At 40.1% G+C, this 22,007-nt stretch overlaps 2 protein-coding genes across 2 annotated transcripts; both read right to left on the minus strand.

Annotated features, from left to right (window-relative positions):
* Positions 1-7,719: 7,719 nt before the first annotated feature.
* On the minus strand, positions 7,720-12,058 carry LOC308190984 (myelin P2 protein). Its single transcript, XM_080582854.1, has 4 exons — positions 11,892-12,058; positions 9,987-10,159; positions 9,626-9,727; positions 7,720-8,063 (listed from the first exon to the last, which is right to left on the minus strand). The coding sequence occupies exons 1-4, from the start codon at positions 11,962-11,964 to the stop codon at positions 8,013-8,015; spliced, it is 399 nt and encodes a 132-aa protein (XP_080438980.1). The 5' UTR covers positions 11,965-12,058; the 3' UTR covers positions 7,720-8,012.
* A 6,129-nt stretch (positions 12,059-18,187) lies between these two features.
* LOC308190983 (fatty acid-binding protein, adipocyte) lies at positions 18,188-21,589 on the minus strand. The gene is made up of 4 exons (XM_080582853.1): positions 21,434-21,589; positions 20,005-20,177; positions 19,682-19,783; positions 18,188-18,417 (listed from the first exon to the last, which is right to left on the minus strand). The coding sequence occupies exons 1-4, from the start codon at positions 21,504-21,506 to the stop codon at positions 18,367-18,369; spliced, it is 399 nt and encodes a 132-aa protein (XP_080438979.1). The 5' UTR covers positions 21,507-21,589; the 3' UTR covers positions 18,188-18,366.
* Between the last annotated feature and the right edge of the window lie 418 nt (positions 21,590-22,007).

The raw sequence follows: 22,007 nt of genomic DNA on the forward strand, positions 1-22,007 counted from the left end.
GACCGCAGGACCCCATAGGGTGAGGCTGCTGCAGCTGCATGCCCCGGTGAGGCTGAGCTTGTCTTCCCAAAAGGCACACGTGCATGCACACACAGACACACACTGTACACATGGGCAGCTGGACAGGTCAGCAAAGGCTGACACACTCGGCACTCACGCCAGCACAGGCAGGCCTTGTCCTGTTTCCCTCCTGCTGGTCAGGATGCAGGTGCATTAGCGAGAAATTAAGCTAAACTGGGCAGTTAAACAGCCAAAGAAAATGAGGAGCTAGGGGAAGAGACAGACAACAACTCATATGGACTTAAAACCTTCACCATTTTTTGAAGTCTGAAGCTATTCATTCTGATAGCACAGCCTGACACCAAAAACATAAACCATATTGACACCTCTCTGCCGACCAACAGGAGCTGTCAGCAGGCTCCCAAGCTGGTTCCAGATGGCAGAGCTATTGCTGATGCAGAGTTTGAGAATATCTTTAGTGTAACATATGTCTTCAACCTATAAGCACCAGTCCTTAAAGAGCTCACAGGTATCATACAGGCAATCCTTGCTTTGGGATCCCAGCCCCAGTGCTATTATATTGATTTCGAAGAAGAAATATGGCTTGAGTCCAGTCAAAATTAAGTGAAAAAGTGCATCCTTTAACCGTTTTCACAGCCCCCTGTGATAATCTGAAACTTGTAGCATTCAAAGAGTAATACATCAGTTCTTCCCTCATACAATAAAAGCTTTGGGAAGATGACACTTAATAGCCTGATCATTCCCACCATAACAGTGACAGAGTGACAAGAACAGCTTTCTGAGGAGATAGTGTCTCCTGCTTTACAAGCACTTCAGCTTTTCTGAAACAGTGACAGATGCAAAATCCTACCACATTCACAGGCTGGCTGCATTCATCACAGCATGCTGTATTCAGATTACTAAGATTTATTTATTTATACACTAATTTCAGTTTTTCTTTCTCTATTTTATTTTATTTTATTTTATTTTATTTTATTTTATTTTATTTTATTTTATTTTATTTTATTATTTTATTTTATTTTATTTTATTTTATTTTATTTTATTTTATTTATTTTATTTTATTTTAATTTTAATTTTAATTTTAATTTTAATTTTAATTTTAATTTAATTTTATTTTAAATTATTTTTGTCTCAAAGTGCTTAGCATCCATACCTGAGCAAAGACATATCTTGCACCAATATATTTCTGGTCCAAGCAGTTTAAATCTCCTATGTCATAGGACAGATAATTTAGAAAATATGTGCAGTAGAAGGAAACCACAAGTACTGTTTATGCTCTGCGTAATCTACTCTTTTGATTTAGTTCTTGTTAAACTTGCCTTTTTTCTCTATGTGCTGAGCTTTTGCCCCATTATAACATGTACTTTGGAAGCTGAGGAGACATCCACGGTGCTGTGACTCTCACAGCAGGTGCTGCAGAGGTGACGTTAGTCTCAGCTACATTGCTTCCTGGACATTTTTGGTGGCTGAGAACAGTGGTATCAGCAGCTTGGTCCTGGGTCACTGGCTCTGACTAAAGCTGAATGTATTAATTGATAATTCTGTGCGTGTGCATGTGTGTATAGATATAAATATATTACAGTTCTTACCTATACGAGGAATTTCATCACGTCACCAGTTTCCTATACCCTTGACCAGTCTCCCATCTCTGAATCCCTTCAATTTATGGCATGTTTGTTAGGTCTTATTGCTTCTCTCTGAATTCTACCCTTCAACACATCCTTTTTTCACTGCATTACGCAGAATTAGACACAATATCATGCACTGTGGAGGTTTTACTGGGGACCAGCACCACATGCAGATGACCCCAGCTCACTGGCCGTCTTCCTGACTGCACACCCTAGCGTGAGGCTTGCCTTTTTTCAGCAATGTCAGTTTTGTCACTCTTATTTAGTCTATGGTCCACTACAAACTCCCAGTGTTTACACTGGTTGTTGCTTGTTCCCCATCTGGTGTTTGTGCTGCTGCTGCTATTGCCTAGTGCATTTTTCCCTCTTAAATGTCCCCCTGACTGTTTCAAACTATTTCCTGAGTTTGTTGAAATCATTTGAATTTGAACCCTGCTTTCCGGTGTGCTTGCATTTCCTCTCTTCTCTGTGTAGTCTATAAATATCATCTGTGTTGTTATTGAGGAGATTGGGCCAGAAGTCCACTTGACACATCTTACCACTCTGACAGTGAAGCACTGACCGTCCAAACATGTTTTTTGCATCCCTTCTTTGTAGCAGCAACTTAATCTAGCCTAAATTTTTATCATGTTTGTGAAAGTGTTTAATGAATTGCTGTCAAAGTCTTGCTAAAGTCACCAGAGATGAGGACTGCTGCTCTTCTTCCATCCACAAGACTTGTCTATCACTCTGGGGAAAAAAAAAAATGGCATTGGTTTGAAATGATTTGTTCAGATTGGCTTCCATTCTTTTATTCTCTTTTGGCTTCTCCTAAGTAGTTTGCCTGATGATTTACTTGGGAATTTTTCTGAGGACTGATGTTAAACTGGTTGCACTGTAAGCTCCTGGCCCCTGTATCCTACTAAAGAACTGAAGCAATATGTTGGAGCTCTGCTTCCTCTTCAGCAGGAGTTACAGGAGCAGTGTTTCTGCTTGTAACCATATCTGTGCAAACATCTCATTCAGAACTTTGATGTTAGCAACTGGCTTGTTTTTTTGGATTGTTTTTTCCAAGTCAGATGCAATTTGACAAAAATTTACATGCGGATGTTAGCTAGCCACAATGAACAGGCTTTGCAAAGGGATTCTCAAAAGGAGGGGGAATACAATCTTAAAATTATTCCTCTTCCTTGGCTCAAGTCTTACAAAGTCATTATCTTAGACTCTAATGATTACGTTTTTATTTCACAACATGTTTTCTATCCAACCGGAGACAGTACTGGTATAAACTGTGATGATGCTTCTTGATTACACCAATTGCCCCAGAAAGAGGAAGCAACATGGAAAGCCTTAGTGTTGATTCCTGTGCTCCTGGCCAGAGGCTCAGATTCTATCTGGAAAGCAGAGACATTTATGCACTACCCTTCTATAATCTGATTGCTCGATCTCTTGTTAACTTAAATGAAAACATCTGCGTTAACCAGGTAATTAGGGGCCTTCGGTGTTTTGTCTTGAAGTTTCAAATTACTTTGTAGTTCCACTGTTAGTAGAGAGGGAAGGTTTGTGAGAGAATTAACATTCCTTTTAAACGATTTTCCCCGCACAAGTTTACAGGCTACAAAACTCTGAACACTAAATGGTACAAAGTATGAGAAGGTGGCATAAAGCTGTACAAAGCTGTGCCCCTCTGCTAGGAGTTTCTGAACACAAGGTGAATGAGTGCTCCACCGTCACTGTCTCAGATTTTCATATCCACACTGGAGAGCTTCCAAGTAATACATGCACGTATATTTTAGCTTTTAGTTCTGGAAATTCATCCTAAGAGCTGAGAGATAAATGATATTATTGTTGGCATGTTCAGTAGTGTACAGTAGCTAGATACAGTAAATATTTTTTCTTCCCATTAATTATGTCTACAGATTTCCTAAAGAAACCTAAAACTCAGTCAGACATGATACAGGCTGTGCTTTATCTGGCTTGTCACACAGCTCCACTACAGATATCTCCTGTAGCTTTAGCCCTGACAGTGAGCATATTTATAAGCTCGAAGAACAGGATCAATAATTTGCAGTGTTTTTGACCCTGTTGCTCACAGAGATGCCTATGAGGAAGCATTGTCCACAAGGAAGTGCCTCAGAAAATAGATGTGTTCGCTTGGAAGTAAATTGAAAACCCTTTTCCCCTCGCTTACACATCTCACACATAGTATGATCAATATTGATGATAACATTATATCAAATAATTTGAAAAATAGTTTTAATCTAACTAGTTTTAATTAGTACTCTACTGAGTACCTGAAAATAGATCAAGCTGTAATCCAATCACTACACCCTTCCTCATCCCTGAGTCATGGCATTCCTCCAAGTTTTAGTTCTTAAATACTCATAGCATCTGAGAAATAGTATTTACATATTGATTTCCTTCCCAAAAGGTGAGAAAAGTATAATCTCTTTTGAAAATACTATATGAACAGTGTCTACTTTACATATCTTTCTCTTTTTAGTGTCTCAGGGAATGAGTTACTCCTAATGTTGTTGCGCCCTTTAGTCCAAATAACATCATTTTATTGTGTTTCCTATCTGCAGCACAATGGCCAATAGCCAATCACAATGTTCCGCACCAAAATGGCAAGGATATGCTCTAATTACCTCCCTAACAAAGACCTTGATTACATCTAAATTCCAGGATTTCTGAAGGCGATTTTTCATGGCATCAGCCTATTTGTTTCTGACTGATTACCCCTTCAGCGCTGCTAACCTTTCACTCCTTTTTCCACAGACATCAACAGAACATCTTTAATGCAAAACAAAAATTAGGGAAGGTAACAACATTTTAAAAGACAGAGCTGAGCAATTTCTACACAGCAAAGTGCTTATCAGCCTAACATATTTTTTTTCTCTATGAAAAAAATACGTAGTGAGGACTTGCTACGAAGCTCAATGGCTTTAACAACTCCGCGTAATTCCCCTCCCCAAATCTCTGCCATTTCTAGAACTGCTCAGCTGCATGTTTGCTGCCTAATGAAATTGTCCCAATAGGTGACCAGGTTTCTGTGTGTCTGAAATAGCACCACAGGCCATGTGCTGGCCCAGGATGGCTGTGAATTTGCTTTGCAAGAATACAGTTGTCCCCAGACCCGCCACCTATCTGAACGCAATGAAAACAGTCAAGAAAAATTTAAAGTTACTACCTGGGACATCAACAAGGACAAAGACTCCCTTGCTTGAGAGTCAGTGGCCTTTCCTCTCTTCCCTGTTCCTCTCTGCATAGAAAAGACTAGGCTGTGGGTTACAGTATCACAGATTTAGCGTTGTGTCACCCAGAGATGTTTTCTATCACAAATAGTTGATTTCTGCCCAGTCTAAGGCAATGGCTGCAGTACCCACAGGGCAGATGCAGCTTTATTTGCTTGCAGTGGTCTCTGTAGCAAGGAAAGGATGAATGACCCATGCAGGTGTTTCCCACTGGGATGCGGGGGGATGTAGGGGAAGCGAGGTGTGGCAGTGCCTTACAGCACTCACAGAAGGACTGAACGACAGGAGAAGGGAGTGTCTGTGGCCCTCTGAAATCAGCCAGGATTTTCATTATATGGGGTCATTGCACTAGATAGAGCTGATTGGTTTAAATGGTGCTGTTCTTATGCCAGCATCAGGCTAGTTTTATTTCTAGATTAAGCAGCGGGGAAATGGCCAGTGGACTCATTTGCCATTGTGAAAGCACCGTTCAAGATATAGGCATCGTACTGCAGTTCAGACATTACTTCTATGAGTATCTGGCCCATGTAAAATGTTTAGGAAAGAAAAACTGATTTAATGTAAGACACAAAATAGACCTTCAGACTACACCGTTCATATTCACCCTAATTTCTTTTGGAGACTCTGAGGACTGCTCTATGGACTCCAGTATCCCAAAGCACTCCACTTCTGAGCCGATTTGTACCACCTGCCTTATTGTTTTTGCCTTCAACACTATCAGTTCTGTTGCAGTTTTCCTGTTTTGGAAAGTCCCCAGCTCACATGACATTTTGAAGTGACCTTTGTATAGCGTGAAAGTGCCAAATACTAGGATCCTAATAGCATATCTGCATCTCATTAGGAATTTTAAAGCTACTATTATTTTAATCCCAAAACTCTGGAAAATCAAATGCAATTAAAAAATCCATACAGAGAAGATGAGAGAGAGAGATTGTGTCACAGAAAAGGACAAGACAGTACAGAAATGAATGAGGACTAGGTGAACCATTGTTTTTTTTTCCCCCAGTGCTGGAAAAAACACATTTTGTACCAAAGTGAATGTTTATTTCCTTTTCTTGAGGATATAAAAAGCTGAAAACTGATATTTTGTTGGATAGGAAAATATTCCGTTTAACCTCAGAGAAGCATTTGCAGGTTGCTGCAGGAAAAGCAAAGAAAATAACGAGCTTGTTTGAAGCAGTCACTACGCCTTTGCCTGCATCTCAGGGCTGGAGAAGAACTGGGCCAGGGTGGGCAGCTCCAGCAGCCTTCCTGGGACTGTGCTACACTGCAAGGGGAGGGTATGAGGTAGCTACTGTGCAAAAAATGGAGATTCATAAAAATGTAGTGCAAAAAAATCAGGCCATCACATACACTGCAGATTCTGGGCTGTAAGAAATGCATTTTTCAGATCTCTGTTAAGAGTCTAGGAGAATAAACAAGAAATTCATGTGCAGTAGCAGTTCATGTTGTAGGGCTGGTTTTATGGAAGCCTGGCGCATTGTCTTGAGTTAAAATATGTGATTACAATCTGCTTGCAAATGATAATACAAGGGGAGCACTTTGCTTACAGTCCTTGTTACAGACACCAGTGAAATAGAGTGACAGAAACTCTGACACTCGCAAATGTGAATTTTAATATCCAGACTAAAGATGGGGAATTTGTTCCCCTCTCACCCCCCATTTAGGTTAGAGACCAGCATAAATTTGTCCATAAATCCCCGGCCTTCTCTCATAGCTCATATTTTCTAGGATCCATCCTGTTTGCTTTCTGGCAGCTGCCACCAGTTAGTCTGCTCCTATATAAAAGTATGTCCCAAGCTGGATCCAGTCTGTAGTTTTTCCAAGGATGTGTAGAGAAGAAAGGCGACCTTTACATTTTGCATTTACTTATGTCATTCTCTTAATTTTCTGCTTAGCCACACCAATTCAGATTCCGACATTCAGGATCTTACTTAGCATTGAGAATTCATGTTCTTGACTGTAAAACCAGTAGGAGAAAGTTCATATTAGCACTGCAGCTCCCAACAAGCCAAAATAAACACATGAGCCTATCACAGTTATTTTAACCCCTAAGAGAAGGCAGGGAGAGTCCTGCATGATGGCATGGAGGCAGTGACAAGGGATGAAATACTCCTCTTATGTAGCTGGGTGCTGTGGTATTACTGAATACCAGCCAATGGAAGCAAAAAATAATAAGCTGCTACAATGGCTTTTTATTAAGTAGATTGTCTGGTTTTTCCTTAGTTAAAAGCACAGAGTAACTGCAATGGGAAGAATGAACGGCTTAGCTACTCAGCCAGGCTTAGCAGCAAATTCTACCCTTAAAATCTCCTTTGTGTGCTTAACATTAAACCCATGCATAAAAACTGTGCTAGAAGCAGGGTGGATTGCTCAGTGTTTTACGAAATGAAGCCCTCTAGCATTTAGATTTCTGGAGTTCATTCATACCTGCTCCACACGTTGTTTCACAGCTCATGAGCTAATTGGCAGAGAAGCATTATCCTGATAATTTTTTTTTTTGTCCCGATACTTTTTTTCCTGCAATAGCTGTTTTCTTCCAAGTAATGCCAGGATATAAAAAAGTGATACCAAAAAGAGTATAAGCATTTTGGGATGAAAATAAAATAAAGGTGCAGTAAAACTATTAGGCTGAATCAATAAATCATCTTGCAAGTCAAAAATTCCTGTGGTAAAGATGATTTTCCCTGTAGGAACTACTCAGCAATAAAATCATTTTCAGGAAAGTAGTACTGCAGCCATGAGATGAGAAATTTTACACATACCAAGGAAGCAGTGTTAGCCCTCTCCCAGAGGCAGATCGGTTGTATTTTAATATTTTACGCATGAATGCTCTGACCATTTACACAGACAGGAACAACAGAAAAGATGGGCATCATCCAAGAAAGAAAACTTAAATCATTCATGTGCAGACAAACACTCCATTTCTTGTGTTGAGAAGCTTTTATTGAGTCACCACAATACTTTGGATTAGTCACACTATGGCTCTGGAATACCAAATTATAATGCAGTCATTTTCCCGATAAAAGTAAATAAGAAAATAAAGAAGCACAGTGCATGAGGCTTTGGTCACTGAACTAAGGTGAGTTTTAAGAGCCAGTCCCAGTCCGGTGCAGGGAGGGAGTTTCTTCACACTCTTTGGTAGACTCTAGTGCAGACAACCCCTTTCATGGCGCACTCCTAAGGCACAAAAGAGAAGATCAACATAAGGGCCTCGCAGGCAGCAGGTGTGCTGAGGTCAGTGAAAATCCAGATCTCATCTTTTAAAATCTGTATTATTTTTAGGGCAAACAGCAAAGTTATAGTTATGTCGCAATAAGAGTGGTTTCTGTTCTAACAGCATCAGAATTAATTAAGCATCGTATAATGACAAATAGATTGCAAAATTAGGCTCAGCTTCCAGAAACAAATTTACCTTCCTTATTATTACTGGTTTGACAGAAATGTCAGCACTGCCTAGTGTATCATACCGTGGCTCATGAACGCTTTCAATTTTACAAACATTTTTTTGTGGAAGTAGAAGCAGCCTTTGTAGTTCAGAGGTCAGGCTTCTGGCCTACAAAACTTTGCACTCTTGAGTCACAACATGTTTCTCCTGACCTTCTCACCCTGGTGGCTCTCAGCGGCTCCTTATTACTCACAGCCACCAGGCAAGTGCGACAGAGGTGACAGGACATGAGACAGACATCATCGGCCTGCAGAAAATAAGGCCTCCTCCACACTCCTAGCTTAGACCAGGGGCAGGGCTCAGGGCACTGGTAGTAAAGGGACCCAACCTCTGCTCAACACTTTAAAGATGTTTACGTAATTGGAAAAATTGACGCAGAAATGCAGCCACAATAAGATGTGAAGGCAAATAACTCTTCCAAATGTAAGAAAACTTAAAATAAAATGCAGTCTGAACAAGCGAGCATGTAAAGGCCTAGTGCTGCTGTTAGTGAATAAATTGCCCAAGCTAGTTTAGGTCCACTCTTTAAAAACTTAAATGAACAAAATAATTGTCTTCATTCAGAATTGAAATCTTAATTCCCTGAAATGTATTATGACACTGGCTTGGCTCCCCTGTGGCTTTTACGTGGCTGCTACAGAAAGGTAGGTTAAATGGAGAGTGAGGAAAGTCACCGTTCCCCAGCCTCCGTGAAGGACGTGGTCCTCTCAATGCTGAGGGCCCTTCAGAGGATTCATTTGGACCTGCTGGCCCCACTGCACATCAACGTCACCGGCAGGATTAGGCACAGAGGTCCAGCTTTCATGCAATTAAACCTCCAGCACCTGCTGAGTGAGCTGGGTGTGCTCAAAACAAAAAAGCAAACAGAAGTGTGAACTAACTTGCACTGGTGGAAATAAATGTATGAAAAGGTGTGAAATCACTTTTCTAAGGTGGACAGGCTCCATTCTGAAGATGGAAGAAAAAGAGACAGTACAGGGACAGAAGTATCCAGCCTGCAAAATTCTTTTTACATTTTACAGGTTTCTGCTCTTTGAAAGCCACATTTGTTTTAAGAATAATCTTGAGATCAGTAAATATGATCTCAAATCATGGCAGCGCTTCCAGTATAATCACTTTAATGACAATTTGCTGTTATGGGACAATATTTATTTCCTTCCAGCTTGTTTCCCTTTTTCTCCATCCTTATTTATCTCATAAGCCAAAATTGATAGTCTGCTTAGACAGAAGTAAACTGAAGACTCCATTCTTCTGCCATCCAGCAGCGTACAAGAAGCAAGAGCCTGGTACTTACCACCACCATTTTCCCATCAACCAGTCTTCTCTTTATTGTGGTTTCTTTGCCGTTCCACTTCTGCACTTGCACCAATGACCCTTTCTCCAAGGTTACAACACTCTATAAAGGCCAAGAGAAAAGTTTCAAACTGTAGTCCAAGCTTTGCAGGTTAGGGTAGCAATTCACTTTATGTTCAGCAAGATCCATGTTCTCTGGTATCAATAAACATTACCATTGGTGTCAGCACCATACTATTTCTTCTTTCATTGCTTTTCTTGAATAGCTTAGAAATTTCTTAGTGCACTAATAGGATAGGAAAAACTCCTCCTGGTTCTCTTCTAGGATATCAGAACTACTCAGAGATCATCAGCCCCCTTACCTTAACTTTCCGGTCATCTGCTGTCGTTTCATCAAACTGCTGGCCCAGTTTGAAAGAGATCTCTGTATTTTTGAAGGTGCTTTCAGTTCTGATGTTTACTATGTCCCCTTTCATACTGATGATCACATCAGGCTTTGCTAAGCCACCTAGTTTCCGGGTAGCTAAGCCCACTCCTAGAAATCAGAAACATAACCGTCATTACTTTCAATACTTAAAGGGGTCTTATAAAAAAAGATAGAGAAGGACTCTTTACTCAGGAAGATAATGATAGGACAAGGGGGAATGGTCTTAAACTAAAAGAGGACAGATTTAGACTAGGCATTAGGAGGAAATTCTTCACTGTAAGGGTAGTGAGGCACTAGCACAGGTTTCCCAGAGATGTTGTGGATGCCTCATCCCTGCTAGTATTCAAAGCCAGGATGAATGAGGCCTTGGCCCATCTGATCTAGTGGATGACATCCCTGCCTATGGCAGGAGGGTTGGAGTTAGATGATCTTTAAAGTCCCTTACAACCTAAGCCATTCTATGATTCTATGATTCTACATTATAGGAAGCTAGAAACCCACTATCATTTCATAAAACTTCAGTGGAAAAATGAAGAACACTTTCTTCCTGAATACTATAATGCTTGCTTCTGTTGGCACACTGATTCTTCATATGTGGAAGCGCTGTGTTCAGAGGCAGCCCCAGTTGACAGTGTGCACCTCCAGCAAGAAATAAAGATGTACATGAGCGTATCTCAGAAACTAGTGTACATTTAGCTAAGAAGAAACATAGGAGCTTACTAATGTGCATGTGCTTTTATAGAGATAGAATGGGTAGAAGAAATCAGAAAAAGGGACTATTTCTCATAAAATGTTGATGAATTCCTTTTAAAATAAAAATTCTTGAATGATATGAGAACCTGAACTTTTCTTAACCAGTTGCATGGAAGAAACTGGATTCTGAACTGCCAATGTGCTGTATTTATGAAAGCATCAAATACACTGGGCAATTCCTAGGTTGCTACTAAGACCCCTTAAGGATCTTAACATTTAAACCTCAGTGAAAAGGACAAGTAAACATATAAGTAATGATTTATTGCTGTTTTATAAAAACGGAAAGGGGATAGCTACAGTTAGTTCATTTGTTAATGCTGTGCTATGCGCCAATGAAAACATCCATACCAAAGGAGATAATGTTATCGGTAAATTATAATACTATCTGCAGTAATTATTCAATGCTGAAACATTTCTGTTCAGGTCTTCAGAAAAATGTCTGTAGCTGGACTTGCATCCCACTTTTACGCTGGTTAATTAATTAACTGAAGTTCTTTTGTTACTCAGTTTAACATTTCAAATAAGGGGAATTAGTGTCTCAGTGTATCATTTATACAGCAAAAGAAATGCTCTAACTGACTGTCTGCGCACTTGCTATCCAGGAATGAAGCCAGCATTAGAATAAAACACAATGCCTAATTTGTTACATTTCTGGCATTCCTCAGTAACAGATAGATTCATTCATAGGATTTAGACCTCTGAAACCAAAGTGTCATGAGACATCAGCTCCATTATATATTGTAAATTATCACAAGTCATGAGTTTAACAGTGGAATGAAGAGAAACATAAAACAATGCTGCATCTCCTTAGATCCTTCTCATTACAGACAAACAGAATAGATCAGGTCAGTTCAGTTAGACAGAGGTAAATTTATAACAGTAATTCAGCACCTGCCTTTCTTTTTTTCCATTTTAGTAAATGCTGAAGCAAATACATGAAAGTATGCTAGAAAAATAATTAAAGTGCCTGTGCGGCAAGGAAGAAGACAGCATGCATGAACAAAGCATAAGACCAAGAAGAGACATTCCCAAATGACATTTATTAAATAAATAAAAATTTTAAAAAGTAGGACACAACATCTCTCACCTAGTTCTTTCATATAGTCATCAAAATTTTCACTGGAGACGAGTTTCCAGGTTCCCACAAATCGGTTACACATCCTGTTGGCTTCGTGAGGCAGTGGTCCTGAAGAGAGAGGCAGCGGCTACAGAAGCTCTTGGTGGGAGTCAGAGAGATTGTGTGCCCGGCTCAGACCTCATTTGCCTCCTTTTAAAGATGCCCGGTCCCTGTAATGGTCAGGATGGGCCAATAGGAGAGGCAGGGCCAGGGCAAGACAATGTGCACCTTGTCCAAGGCAGCCGTGTCAGTACCAAGGCTCCGGGTGACGCCTGCCTTGGCTTCCTCCACTGAATAGATCAGGACAGTGAGGTGCACATGGGGAATGGGATGTGAGGCTATCCCTGCAGCCATGGAGCAGTTTGGCGACTGCAGGGGGGCTGGAGCCACGTGGAGATGCCAAGCACAAGAGTACTGTATCCCCATGAAATCCAACTCTGACTGTCCTCCCAACACCATTCTGCTGCTATCACCATTACTACTGCTGTCACCTCTAGGACAGGTAAATCAAAACCACATGGGTTTAGGGTAAGAACTGTTGAGAACCTGCTATACACATTTTTTTTTCTTGTTTTATGACTCATCACAGAAAGGATTTGTGTATTTTATCCTTTGCAGACAGAATGGGATGCATCTGTCCTTTTTTCTGCCTTTGCATCAGAGCAATGATCCCAAACTGTTGGTTCTTCCCTAAGTATACTCCAGGAGGCACCACAAAGAGAAGAAGCGGCCAAGCTTCACTGTCTCCCTTCTTCCACAAATAAAGGCAGGTTCTGAAGATTGGTGCATTCATGGAGCTCAGCTCTAAAGGGCTTATCCTGAGTTCAAAGCTACTTGGTGAGAGGTGAGCAGTCTTATTGGCTTGGGAAGAAGGCATATACTGTTCTCTTTTTGCCTCTCTGCACCCGCATAGTTAGTTTTTGTAGACTTAAATGCAAATGTAAGCCAGTGCAGCCTTGGCCTTGCATTCAAATGTCTCTTACTGTCATGAGATTTCTTCAGGTTTCCCTGCTGGCATGAAGGGCAATGGCTGTTTCTGTGCCATGTGAAGCAGAGAGGGATGCTCAGGCCAAACATCTTCTACCTTCAGATGAGGAGACAAAAAATCTGCCACAGAAATATCTTCTTCCAGTGGTGGTATTGCATGGTTTAGAATGTGTCTGTGTACCTCTGTTATTACATGTATTACCTAAAATTTCACAGAATCACAGGTCTGGGAAACATGTGCCAGTAAAGAAATTCTTCCAGATGTTCAGAGGGAATGTTTCAGTTTTTGCCCGTTGCTTCTTGTGCTTTCCCTGGGCACCACTGAAAAGAACTTGGCTCTGTCTTCATTGCACCCTCCCTTCAGGTACTTATATCCAATGATAAGAGCCCCCCCGAGCCTTCCCTTCTTCAGACTGAACAATCCTAGCTCTTGTACCCTATCGTCATAGGACAGGTGCTCCAGACCCTTCATCACCTTAGTAGTCCTTCGTTGGAGTCTCTCCAGTACTGAGGAGCCCAGCACTGGACCCAGCACTCCCGGTGTGGCCCCACCAATGCTGACCAGAGAGAAAGGATCACCTCCCTTGACTTGCTGGCGATATGCCTCCTAGTGCAGCCCAGAATACCATTAGTACTCTTAGCAGCAAGGACTCTCCTGGCTCACATTCAACTCCACCAGGAACCCCGAAGCTTTTTCTGAAATACTGAGTTGGAAAGGTTGAAAGTTGTTTTTTTGTTTGTTTGTTTAATGTACATTGTCTTGTGGTTAGTGAAAACCAGACACAAAGGACAAATCCATAAACCATGTGTATATTTGACAGGCAAGAATTGAAAGCGTTGTAATTCAAGACACCTTAAAGTATATAAAACTATTTAGTGTGAGACCACATCAAGTGTAATTCTGTCCCCCTGTCTAAACCACTTTCCTGGAGAAAACTATTACTTGCTATGTAAAAGGATTAAATGGCTTCTTTCCTGTTTGTATGAACCATAGTTCACTAACAGTTCAATACATTTTGTCTTCTTGTCATGATTAAACCTTCTGAGTTAGGACTACGTATGGGGACTTCTCAGATCTTTATTGCAAGGAAAGAAGGAGTGAAAGAGTGAAATGGAGCTGATGCTGGGACAAGATAGGTAAGGTTTGGATCTTGTCTTGAAAGCTGTCATATGTAGGAAGGGGAACATGTTCAAACAGGAAAATGGTACAACTTGAGTAGGGAAAATAATATAGTCTCTGGATTATTCTGTAGATGTGTGGAAAACTCAGGGTCTGAAGTTACAAATGTTGTTTGTATATGCAAAATGTTTTTATCCTATCAGTCATAAGATGAACAAGGGTAAGTGGAGCAGAACTTCCTATTACTGCTCAGGTCTAATTACAGTTCAGTCTAAGGGTGTAAAGATCAGAGTGATTAAAAACGAAAAGAAATAAAAGAATAATTATTTTCTCCTCCACAATAGGAAGCAGATTCTGTGTCTGTAAAATGCAAATAAATGTCAATTTGTGAAGGTGTTGTCCAAACAATGTTCTTCTAAAGAGGAGATGCATTATATCACATTTAGTGTAAAGAATAGCTAGGTCTTTTATCCAATCTCTGGAAATGAGAAAACTTCTAGATGAAACTATCCATTATTTCTCAAGGAATAATAGGAAAATATTCAACCGTTGCTCCTCAGGCATTCTTTGTTCTTTCATTTAATTGTCTTTTCCACATAAAGGCACTTTAGCAAGACAAGGCTGGTGCCTTTGGGAAATAAAAGATGATTGGGACATTGTAAAATCAGGCTCAGAGAAATTCAAGAAGAGCAAATCAGTCAGAATAGAACAGCTATACTGCAGTACCAGTAGCCTTAAGAACAAAAGTGACAGAGAATTATTTATACAGACAAAAACCCCAGTCTTAAGCAGTCTCAAACAATGTTGACATTGCTACCATCTATCTCTTTGTCACTAAGAAAAATCATCACTTTCATTTAAAGGACATAGAGTCTAGAAAGAAGAAGAGCAGGGAATTAGTTCTTCAGTAGAAATAATATCTGTGGAAAGCAATCTTTTCAAGTGTAAAGAAAAAAAGTGGCAAGGATTGTGTGTACATGTGATAAGAGGGAGCTTTGAATCTTTTTTTTTTTGCCGTTGGAATAAAACAGGATTTGAAATCAATACACTTGGAGATTGTGAAGCAGGACTAGAAATAAGGGTAAAAAATGACAAAAATAGAGAGATAAGAACATGAGGAGAATTTTAAAAGAAACATAAAAAATACTTTACAAAAAGTAAATTTATGTTAACTTCGCTAAATGAAATATTATCTAGGCAAATTTCACCCCAAAGAAATCTTAATTCAATTCTATGGGGAGTAATCAACAAAACAGAAATAAAAGCGGAGAGTGGAGGCCAAATGCCTGCCTTGCCTAAAGGACACTAGGGATGTTTTGACACTGACGCGAGGGAGCCGAGGGAACAACTGCAAACATGAGGCCAGCAGTCTGCCCTTCCCAAAAGCTGCATTTGGCGGCGTGAGCAGCCTTTTGTCGCCTTAGCTGGGCCACCCCAGGAGACCGGACCAAGACTGCTCAGGCTGAGGGGACGGGTAGCAGAGCTGGGTTCACACTGGGCTCGGCAGAGCCGCGTGCAGAAGTACGCTGAGTTCCTTCCAGTGGAAACCAAGAATGAAAAGAAAAACAGAGAAGTAACAGAAAGGTCAAAGCACAGAATGAGCCTTGCTTCATCCTTCTCTTGAGCTGCTGAAAATCTCTAGGCGTGAGTCCCCTTCCCCTCTGGTCATCCAAGACCACTCCTGTAAAGAAGTAGTCAGCCAATACACTAACGGGTAAAAATCTCCTCCTCTTAGCATTCAGGGGTGCCAGTTGTAGCCTATGGGTTTTGTAGGGATTTGGTGAGATCCTCTTTTTTAAGAAAGCAATGCTGTGGAATGGTTTCGGATTTTTGAAGAACAGTTCAGCACTTCAGAAAGGAGATGGGGACCTGCACTGCTCTGCAGGCGAGGCAAGACACTGACTGATCTGCCTTTACTCCTTGAAAGGCATATTGTCACTTCCATCCACATATGAGAGAGCACATCTTTGACAGAGAAAAAAATATCTCAGTTTACTCAAGAAATTATTGGGCTGCTGTCTTTTTTAGAGAGTAAGTTTTGGACTTGTTTAGAAAGTGAATTGCAGTGTTCAAATTCTAAAAAAAGCATCACTAATACTTCATTATGGTGCTAGCCCAAAAAAAAGTTTGTCATAACGTCACTTCACTGAAAACCCTAGCACCTGAAGTTTTAAATGTTGTTGTTTTTCTAATTAATAAATCTGGTCTTTGGTTCATTCACCAAGTCTGAATTTGGATACTAAAATAAATGGTGATTATTTCAGAAAAGATTACATTCCCCTTTGAAAAATCAGGCTATAAATGATACAATTGCAACTGCAGGCTTTATTTAAAATGGAAGATTTGGGGGAAGTAAAGGTTGCTATATTAATATTGGCAATATGACCTCTGAAATAAAATGTTTCTGTAATTGTGGACAACGAGAGATCATAGACTCATAGAATCATTAGGGTTGGAAAAGACCTACAAGATATCTGGTCCAATCATCCCCCTACTGCCAATGTCACCCACTAAACCATGTCCCTAAGCACCACGTCCAACCTTTCCTTAAACACCCCCAGGGATGCTGACTCCACCACCTCCCTGGGCAACCCATTCCAATGCCTGACTGCTCTTTCTGAGAAGAAATGTCTCCTCATTTCCAACCTAAACCTCCTCTGCCACAACTTGAGGTCCTATCACTAGTTATCTGCGAGAAGAGGCCAACACACAGCTCCCCACAACTTTTCTTCAGGTAACTGTAGAGAGCATGAACTAATCTTCAATATTTATGTAGCTTATTTAAGTCAATATTGCTGCTTCCTGAGATCATCTCCCACTGGCAGGTTTTCTGCTACTAAACTGTACTTTTTCCATCTTTCATAAATAATTTTGTGCTAGGTAGATTGAATACTATATATGTGGGGTACTCTAAAGCATAATTCATTCCCCTACGCAACTGCTGTTCTTAAAGCTGATGACATTTCATAACCAGTGAAGCCATATTAAAATCAAGGGGCTTTTTTATTTTTTTTTCAGAATTTACTGATGATCTTTTAGAACTTCTTTTAAATGACTCCTTAGTTCATCTGGAGGGCAGAAGCTCGTCCTTTTCTTTTCCCTTCTCCAGCTGTATTAATAGTGCAGACACTTGGGAACAGTCTGAGTCATACAGAAGAAAGTCCAAGTGTATGAGGTCTGTGCTGCTGGCAGTAAGGTCCCAGCACTGTTGCCTCTGACAGCCTCAGGAATGTCAGGAATACGTGGAATTTGGTTGACAAGAGGTTAACTTAATCATACAGCTTGAGATACACTATTTTCCCCATGTTGTGGTTATTTATTGTCCTTTCAGGTTCTTCTTGTTCAGGTTTTCACTAGACTTTTTGTCTTCTGTTTGAGTTAAGAATTCAGGGTTTCTGTGGACATGACGTTTTGAAATAGGTGGCAAAAGAAAAGGATAATTCAAGAATAAAAGGAGTTGAAAAATCTGGTGTCTAAGGGGCCTTGTATCTAGAGGGGTTTGTGTTTCCATGAAAGTTTTCTCTAACAGGTGTAAAACACAAAGACTGGTTTAACCTAATGATCTAGTAGAAAATGAATATAGGAAATAAAGTAGGTTGTAACACTAGAAAACCTTTAGGCATTTTAGTAGGCCTGAGAGCACTTTCTAAGTTATGATTTTTTAGTTAATGGTTTTTGTCTACTCCAGGACAAGAAAGATATTAGGGGAAGGCACATTAGCAATTTCAACAAAGCTAAGAGCTTTGATTTCACACCAGGTGGATCTGAACAAGATCAAACCACTTCAGATCACCCCCACGTTTAAAATTTTCAGCATTTGTATGGTATCCCAAACCATAGCCCTGTGTGAGGTACCAGGTTCCCTGCTCACATTCAAAGCCAGTGCTGGCTTGTGGGCATATCAGCCCACATCAGGCTCCTTGCGGTCATTAGCCCATACACAACATTCATCAGATGATGGTTTCTGTCCAGGTCTACATCCATCTCCATTACACAACAAATGCCACCCACTGGACCGTCTCTGACCCCCCTTCTGCAGTGAGATGGGTCACAGTTACCAAGCGTGGCACAGGATTTAACACGATACTGCCCCCACAGCTCTGTCCCCATGGTGCACCCCCCAAAGACCCTTTCTGACAAACTCCAGCACAAGCCCAGGTTGTAGAAAGCAGAACATTTTATTGAATAGCCATAACAAATTAAACTAGCTGCATATAATTGTTTTAGGATATATCTGTAAAAAGTGCAGTTCTCTTTAAAATGTATTTGTGGAGTTTTTCTCCTTCAGTGAAGTTTTTCCTCAGCTTTAAGCGTTTGTCCTGTCTGAAGATGGCTTCTTCATGCCTTTTCATAAACTCTTTTGCTGGTAACATTATTCATGGTGCATTCCTGAAAAAAAAAATTATGGAAATTTAATCAGCTTTTAAGTCTCACTGCATATTTGTTAGTCAGAAGGTAGAAAAATGCTTATCCACTGGAAGCCAGTGTAAGAATGAATTTGCATTTCTTGTCCTTCAGAAACAATTGCCAAAACAGTGAAACTCAAGTTTGAGAGCTTCAGAAAGAAAAACATATAATATTTCATTACAGGACTGAAAGACCATCCGTTTCAGCTTCCCCCAGGAGATTTCTAATCTCCTCATTTTATGGCCCCCAAAGAAGGCTCCTGGGACTTCCATGGAGGGTGAATGGACTCTGGACTTGGGCAGTAGTCTCTTTTCCTCTCACCTTTTGTAGCTGTGGCTTGTCTTCTTCACACACTTGCACAACACACACAGAGTCCTGCATGACTTGCAGCTGCTTGTGTCAGCCTCTGCATGTTAGGCTCTGTCCTCATCTATTTTTCTATTAGATCAAACTCTTTTCTTCAATCTTTCCTAATGAAGTTGTTATTAAAAACCATTTCTATTTATTCTCCTCTGGTCTTTATCCAAAGAAATTTAAATATTAAATTTGTGGACACATCTTTTTCTCTAGGGGAGGGCAGAACTCTTCAGGAATTTCATGTACATGTAACATGTAGGAACTGTAGCTGCCTTTTATGAACACATTTTTAGTCCCCTCCCAGATATTTCAAAGCATCTTTTCTAAAACTGGAGAGAAGCACTGGAAAACCCCAAACTGCAGTTGAGCCTCACTGGCACCAAGCACAATGCTGTCTGCCCAGACAATGCCAACTAAAGGAGATCTAACTTTCTTTCTTCCTTTCTTTCTTCCTTCCTTCCTTCCTTCCTTCTTTTTCTTTCTTCCCTTCTCTCTGTCTCTTTCTCTCTTTTCTGAAGAGGAGCAGAAGGACTACTTTGTGTCAGCATAGAGCGAGTGCACCTAACATAGACTTCACTAATGCATCCTCTATTCTGTACAGGACTTTAAAACTAAGATATATAAAAGTTTCCCTAATGGGGATGGTTTATTTGCCCTGCTCTTCCCTAACCATCTCTTGCTCTGAATGGAAAGCAAGCATAACCCTACCATAAATTTAACACCATTTCAGTTTTAATACAAGCTCCAGACTTATTCAGAGAGGCTTCTCACTCAGTGTACAGACTATTCAGATGTTTTCATTCCCCATATTTGAGTCCAATGTAATACATCCACCAGACAAGAATTCTGCACAATGAATTCTGTGATTAGACAACAAAAACAAACTCACCACGACCAGGTTCCCATCCACCACTTTTCTCTTTATGATAGTCTCTTTGCCATCCCACTTCTGCACCTGTTTCAGTGAGCCATTTTCTAAAGTTATGACATTCTGTTAAAGAAAAAAGGTAAGTTTGGCCTTTTTATCAGGGTGCTATGGACTGAAGAGAAGACTGTTTCCATGTCCAAGCAGTACTTAAGCAAAAAGGATTCTTTGTATGCTTACCTCTGAAGGCATCATTTCAACAGCGTATGTCAAAACCATGACTCTGTCCTCCTGCTCTGACATCCCCTTTGAGAGATGTATTTGGAAAATGCCGTTTTTAGACTCACCTTTGTTTTTCTGTCATCTGCTGTGGTCTCATCAAACTCTTCACCCAACTTGAAAGAGATCTCTGTATTTTTGAAGGTACTTTCTGATTTGATGGTTATCACATCACCATTTATGCTGATAGTTACATTGGGCTTGGCCACACCAGCCATTTTCCTGGTAGCAAATCCCACACCTGCAAATAAGAAAGGACACCATGAAAGTTTTATCTCTAGTTAGTGTTCTTATCTTATTTGGGAATAATAAAAAAACAACTTCAGTGTTGCTTTCCCCATTATTTTCTGAATTGTTTATTAATCCTGTGTTGCAGAAGTTCTTTTGTAACATCTAACTAGCTGTTATGTTTATAGACCATGCCAAGTTGGGATGACACAAGGAAATTGTCTTCTGTCATTGATAGAGTAGCAAAAACAATGTTTTGAAGACTGACGCAAGATTTTAATGCTAAATATTCACATATGTGCTTACTCCATATTACCACAATGGTTTATGCACTAATTTGTATGCTGACTATATCTAATAATAAATAAGCAGAAATATATGAGTTTCTAAGCCACAAAACCAACCAAACAAAAAACACTTAAATCACAGATATATTTGTCAGTGGCTGTGCTGAATAAAAGGAAATGATTAAGAAATAGCTGGCAACGGTTGTCCTGATTAAAATCTGGGGTAAAGATTAAGAGTGCTAGAGTCTCACTGAAAGCTGTCTGAGTGCTGCAGAAGTCTCGGTGAGTATTTTACTCATAATCTCCAGATAACACCCCAAGATTTTTAGCATGTATGGATCCAATCAGTGCAAGTTACCTCATACATCTCCTACCCTACAAGAATATGGACACCTTTTAAACCCTATTTTAATTCTAACCATGAAGTTTACACCTTTAGAGACGAGTGTTATTCCTCAAATCTTTTGCAAGTATCTGCATGAATGCATGCAACTTTATTTATTAATATTCACCAGAGGCAGCCACGGAGCTCCACTCACTCTAATAGCCATAACAATTAGACAGTGTCCTAGTCCAAGAGCAATATAACGAAATTTAGGTGTGTTGCTCTTAGACATGGAGAAGCTTGCTGCATTCTAGCATTGTACCACTTTGTATCTCCAAAGGATAAAAGCAAATCCACATAAAACGCTGCAGTAAGGTGTTTTACTTCCATTTATAGCACTACTAAGTAGGCATGCATAGACTTGGCTTACCTGAAACTATTCCTCGCAATTAAGGTTTTTCTGTATAACAGGAATGTGACAACACTAATCCAAACAGCAAAGTTCTTCAGTATAACACTGTCTAATCAAACTAGTTGGACTAAAAACCCCTTGATAAACAGCATAGCCAGAAAAAAAAAAAAAAAGTAAAGAATAAAGTTCAAATTCAGCATTCCTTCCCTTTCCCAGATACAACAACTCCAAATAACAATTCTCACCCAGCTCTTTCATATAGTCCTCAAAGTTTTCACTAGAAAGAAGTTTCCAGGTACCCACAAAGTGGTCACACATTTTGTCAGGCCGGACAGGAGTCTTCCACAGGATCAAGCAGAAATGCAAGACGGGAAGATAGTATGAGCTCCAGGAGATGAGGAGTTATCTTTAAAAAGGAGCCTTGGCCACATGATGCTCTAGGATGACCAATGAAGAGGGAGTCCCAGTGCCCAGTGTTTTCCTTCCTCCCCTACCCCTCCTTTGCCAGTAGGTCATAGTGTTATTATTCATATGTGCTTACTGGTACAAAGATCACTGTCATGTTTTCATTTAATTATTTTTATCATTCAAGAACACTCCACCTTAAAGACAAATATTTAAGTCATATTGTCTATGAGAAGAAAAAGTTAGGTTCAACCTACAGAGAATATATTCTCTCTAATATTCTATTCTTTCATTTCAGTCCTCCATATCAAATGAAAATTCCTAGACTGGGCGATCTAAAATGCTTGTTGAGATTATTTAATTTGCTTTCTGCACAACTACAGTCAGAGATTTTCTCCAAAGAGGCACAGAACT

This window comes from Anser brachyrhynchus (assembly GCF_964034855.1).
Source record: "Anser brachyrhynchus genome assembly, chromosome: 2".
NCBI lineage: Eukaryota > Metazoa > Chordata > Aves > Anseriformes > Anatidae > Anser > Anser brachyrhynchus.